The sequence below is a fragment of the Malurus melanocephalus genome, unplaced genomic scaffold (assembly GCF_030028575.1).
Source record: "Malurus melanocephalus ecotype Western Australia unplaced genomic scaffold, MMel_1.1 scaffold_2531, whole genome shotgun sequence".
Classification (NCBI taxonomy): domain Eukaryota; kingdom Metazoa; phylum Chordata; class Aves; order Passeriformes; family Maluridae; genus Malurus; species Malurus melanocephalus.
In genome coordinates this window covers 1,467-6,302 of record NW_026625763.1, presented here as the reverse complement: position 1 = coordinate 6,302, position 4,836 = coordinate 1,467, and the positions used below count along the sequence as shown (strand labels likewise).

The following is a 4,836-nucleotide window of genomic DNA, read 5'->3' as shown; positions in this document are numbered from 1 at the left end:
CAAAAATGACTTTTTCACACCAAATTTTTACAGATTTTTCCACCCCGATCCCTCTTCGGGCGCCAGATTTTTCCCAAATTTTTTTCCCCCCCAATTTTTTCCCCAAATTTTTTTTTGAAACTTCACCCAAAAATGACATTTTCACACCAAATTTTTACAAATTTTTTTCCACCCAAATCCCTCTTCGGGCGCCAGATTTTTTGAGGAACTTTCACCCAAAGAAATTTTATGGAATTTTCACCCCAAAAAATGACTTTTTTTGGACCAAATTTTTTTTCAGAAATTTCACCACGAAAAGACTTTTTGGTGCAAAATTTTTGAGGAACTTTCACCCAAAGAAATTTTCTGAAAATTTACAGAATTTTCCCCCAAAAAAGACTTTCAGGACCAATTTTTTTTCAGAAATTTCACCATAAATGCCTTTTTTGGACCAAATTTTGAGGAAACTTCTCCAGAAAACTTTTTGGCACCAAATTTTTATGCAATTCTCCCCCAAAAATGACTTTTTTGTGCCAAATTTTATGGAATTTTCACTCCCGATCCCTATTCGGGCGCCAAATTTTTCCCCAATTTTTTTTTTTTTCCAATTTTTTTTCCCAAATTTTCCCCAATTTTTTTCCAAATTTTTTTTGCTTTTTTACCGAAACGCCCTCGAACGCCGACGAGTTGAGCGCTCTGTAAATTTCGTCGGTGATGTTTTTATTGTTGTAGTTGAAATCCTCGAGGCGCAGCCCTTTTTTTACCAATTCCTGCGAAGTTTTGTTGAGCGCCAAAGCCAAAGCCCAAATGGCGTCGTAGGCGAGCGGAGCCTCCTGGAATCCGCCCGTTTCCTCCGGGTTTTTACCCAGGCGCTTTTGGAGCTTTTGGATGAATTCTTGGGAGGTCTGGGAAAAAATTAAAAATATAAAAAAATAATAAAATATGGGGGAGGGGAAATGGGGTGGGGGGAGGGAGAAATTGGGATGAAAATGAGGAAAAAAATGAGATGAAAAGGAGACAAAATTGAGATAAAATTGAGCCAAAAATGACCCTCCCAGTCCATCCCAGTCCATCTGAATCCATTCCAGTCCATTCCAGTCCATCCGAATCCATTCCCAATCCATCCAAATCCACTCCAGTCTATCCCAATCCATTCCAGTTTACCCGAATCCATTCCCAGTCCATCCTAGTTTATCCGAATCCATTCCCAGTGACTCCCAATCCATTCCCAGTGGTTCCCAGTGACTCCCAATCCATTCCCAGTCCATCCCAGTCCATTCCAATCCATTCCCAGTGGTTCCCAGTGACTCCCAATCCATTCCCAGTCCATTCCAGTCCATCCGAATCCATTCCCAATCCATCCAAATCCACTCCAGTCCATCCGAATCCATTCCAGTTTGATCCCAGTCCATCCCAGTCCATTCCCAATCCATCCGAATCCATTCCCAGTCCATTCCCAGTCTATCCCAGTCCATCCCAGTGATTCCCAATCCATTCCCAATCCATTCCAGTCCACCCAAATCCACTCCAGTCCATCCGAATCCATTCCAGTTTGATCCCAGTCCATCCCAGTCCATTCCAATCCACTCCAGTCCATCCAAATCCACTCCAGTCCATCCCAATCCATTCCAATCCATTCCCAGTGGTTCCCAGTGACTCCCAATCCCATCCCAATCCATTCCAGTTTATTCCAATCCATTCTCAGTGGTTCCCAGAGACTCCCAATCCATTCCAAATCCACTCCAGTCCATGCCAGTCCATCCAAATCCACTTCAGTCCATCCCAATCCATTCCCAGTTTATCCCAGTCCCTCCCAGTCCATTCCAGTCCATCCCAATCCATTCCCAATCCATTCCAATCCCCTCCCAGTCCATCCCAGTGGTTCCCAGTGATTCCCAAACCCATCCCAGTTTATCCCAGTTCATCCCAGTACCATGTTGGAGATGCTGCGCGTGTTCTCGGGGTTGAGCATGACGATCTCGGTGGTCACGTGACCCTCCCAGTCCATTCCCAATCCATTCCTAGTCCATCCCAGTCCATCCCAGTGACTCCCAATCCACTCCAGTCCATCCGAATCCATTCCCAGTGGTTCCCAGTGACTCCCAATCCATTCCCAGTCCATTCCAGTCCATCCGAATCCATTCCAGTCCATCCGAATCCATTCCAGTTTGATCCCAACCCATTCCAGTCCATTCATATCCATTCCCAGTGGTTCCCAGTGACTCCCAATCCATTCCCAGTGGTTCCCAGTTTATCCCAGTCCATCCCAGTACCATGTTGGAGATGCTGCGCGTGTTCTCGGGGTTGAGCATGACGATCTCGGTGGTCACGTGACCCTCCCAGTCCATTCCCAATCCATTCCTAGTCCATCCCAGTCCATCCCAGTGACTCCCAATCCACTCCAAATCCATTCCAGTCCATTCCAATCCCTTCCAGTCCATTCCCAATCCATTCCCAATCCATTCCAAACCCATCCAAATTCATTCCCAGTGCATTCCAGTCCATCCGAATCCATTCCCAATCCATCCAAATCCACTCCAGTCCATCTGAATCCATTCCAGTTTGATCCCAATCCATTCCAGTTTGATGCAAATCCATTCCCAGTCCATTCCAATCCATTCCCAGTCCATCCCAGTTTATCTGAATCCATTCCCAATCCATCCAAATTCACTCCAGTCCATCCCAGTGGTTCCCAGTGATTCCCAAACCCATCCCAGTTTATCCCAGTCCATCCCAGTACCATGTTGGAGATGCTGCGCGCGTTCTCGGGGTTGAGCATGACGATCTCGGTGGCCACGTGACCCTCCCAGTCCACTCCCAATCCATTCCCAGTCCATCCCAGTCCATCCCAATGACTCCGAATCCACTCCAAATCCATTCCAAACCCATCCTAATCCATTCCCAATCCATCCAAATCCACTCCAGTCCATCCCAATCCATTCCCAGTCCATTCCAAACCCATCCCAATCTATTCCCAGTCCATTCCAGTTTGATCCAAATCCACTCCAGTCCATCCCAGTCCATCCCAGTCCATCCGAATCCATTCCCAGTCCATCCCAATCCATTCCAGTTTGATCCAAATCCATTCCCAGTCCATTCCACTCCGTTCCCAATCCATCCAAATCCACTCCAGTCCATCCCAATCCATTCCAGTGACTCCCAATCCATTCCCAGTCCACTCCAGTCCATCCGAATCAATTCCCAGTCCATCTGAATCCATTCCAGTCCATCCCAATCCATTCCAGTTTGATTCAAATCCATTCCCAGTCCATCCCAATCCATTCCCAGTGGTTCCCAGTGACTCCCAATCCATTCCCAGTCCATTCCAGTGACTCCCAATCCATTCCCAATCCATCCAAATCCACTCCAGTCTATCCCAATCCATTCCAGTTTGATCCCAGTCCATCCCAGTCCATTCCAATCCACTCCAGTCCATCCAAATCCACTCCAGTCCACCCCAATCCATTCCAATCCATTCCCAGTGGTTCCCAGTGACTCCCATTGACTCCGAATCCCATCCCAGTCCATCCCAGTCCATTCCAGTTTATCCCAATCCATTCCCAGTCCATCCCAATCCATTCCAGTTTGATCCAAATCCATTCCAATCCATCCCAGTGGTTCCCAGTGACTCCCAACCCATTCCAAATCCACTCCAGTCCATCCTAATCCATTCCAGTTTGATCCCAGTCCATTCCCAGTTTATCCCAGTTTATCCCTGTCCCTCCCAGTTTATCCCAGTCCATCCCAGTACCATGTTGGAGATGCTGTGCATGTTCTCGGGGTTGAGCATGACGATCTCGGTGGTCACGTGACCCTCCCAGTCCATTCCCAGTCCATTCCCAATCCACTCCAGTCCATCCCAATGACTCCCAATCCACTCCAAATCCATTCCAGTCCCTCCCAGTCCATTCCCAGTGGCTCCCAGTGACTCCCAATCCATTCCCAGTCCATCCCAGTCCATCTGAATCCATTCCCACTCCATCCAAATCCACTCCAGTCCATCCCAATCCATTCCAGTTTGATCCAAATCCATTCCAATCCATTCCCAGTGACTCCCAATCCACTCCAATCCATTCCCAGTCCCTCCCAGTCCATCCCAGTACCATGTTGGAGATGCTGCACATGTTCTCGGGGTTGAGCATGACGATCTCAGTGGTCACGTGACCCTCCCAGTCCATTCCCAGTCCATCCCAGTCCATCCCAGTTTATCCAAATCCACTCCAAACCCATCCTAATCCATTCCAATCCATTCCCAGTGGTTCCCAGTGACTCCCAATCCCATCCGAGTCCATCCCAGTGACTCCCAATCCATTCCCAATCCATTCCAGTCCACCCAAATCCACTCCAGTCCATCCGAATCCACTCCAGTTTGATCCAAATCCATTCCCAGTCCATCCAAATCCATTCCCAGTCCATTCCAGTCCATCTGAATCCATTCCCAATCCATTCCCAATCCATCCCAATCCCCTCTCAGTCCATCCCAGTGGTTCCCAGTGACTCCCAATCCATTCCCAGTCCATTCCAGTCCTTTCGAATCCATTCCCAATCCATCCAAATCCACTCCAGTCCATCTGAATCCATCCCAGTGACTCCCAAACCATTCCCAGTCCATCCCAGTCCATTCCCAGTTTATCCGAATCCATTCCAGTCTATCCGAATCCATTCCAGTTTGATCCCAATCCATTCCAGTCCATTCCCAGTCCATCCCAGTGGTTCCCAGTGACTCCCAATCCATTCCCAGTCCCTCCCAGTCCATCCCAGTACCATGTTGGAGATGCTGCGCGTGTTCTCGGGGTTGAGCATGATGATCTCGGTGGTCACGTGACCCTCCCAGTCCATTCCCAGTCCATTCCAGTT

At 48.3% G+C, this 4,836-nt stretch overlaps 1 protein-coding gene across 1 annotated transcript; it reads right to left on the bottom strand.

The window, feature by feature from the left end:
- Nucleotides 1-515: 515 nt before the first annotated feature.
- Nucleotides 516-1,988, bottom strand: LOC130587830 (gamma-aminobutyric acid type B receptor subunit 1-like). Its single transcript, XM_057388799.1, has 2 exons — nt 1,913-1,988; nt 516-884 (listed from the first exon to the last, which is right to left on the bottom strand). The coding sequence occupies exons 1-2, from the start codon at nt 1,985-1,987 to the stop codon at nt 531-533; spliced, it is 429 nt and encodes a 142-aa protein (XP_057244782.1). The 5' UTR covers nt 1,988; the 3' UTR covers nt 516-530.
- Between the last annotated feature and the right edge of the window lie 2,848 nt (nt 1,989-4,836).

Coding starts and splice junctions, on each gene's coding strand:
- LOC130587830 (XM_057388799.1), bottom strand. CDS start 1,987: ATGGACTGGGAGGGTCACGTGACCACCGAGATCGTCATGCTCAACCCC. Junction 885..1,912: donor CGCGCAGCATCTCCAACATG/GTACTGGGATGA, acceptor ATTTTTTCCCAG/ACCTCCCAAGAATTCATCCA.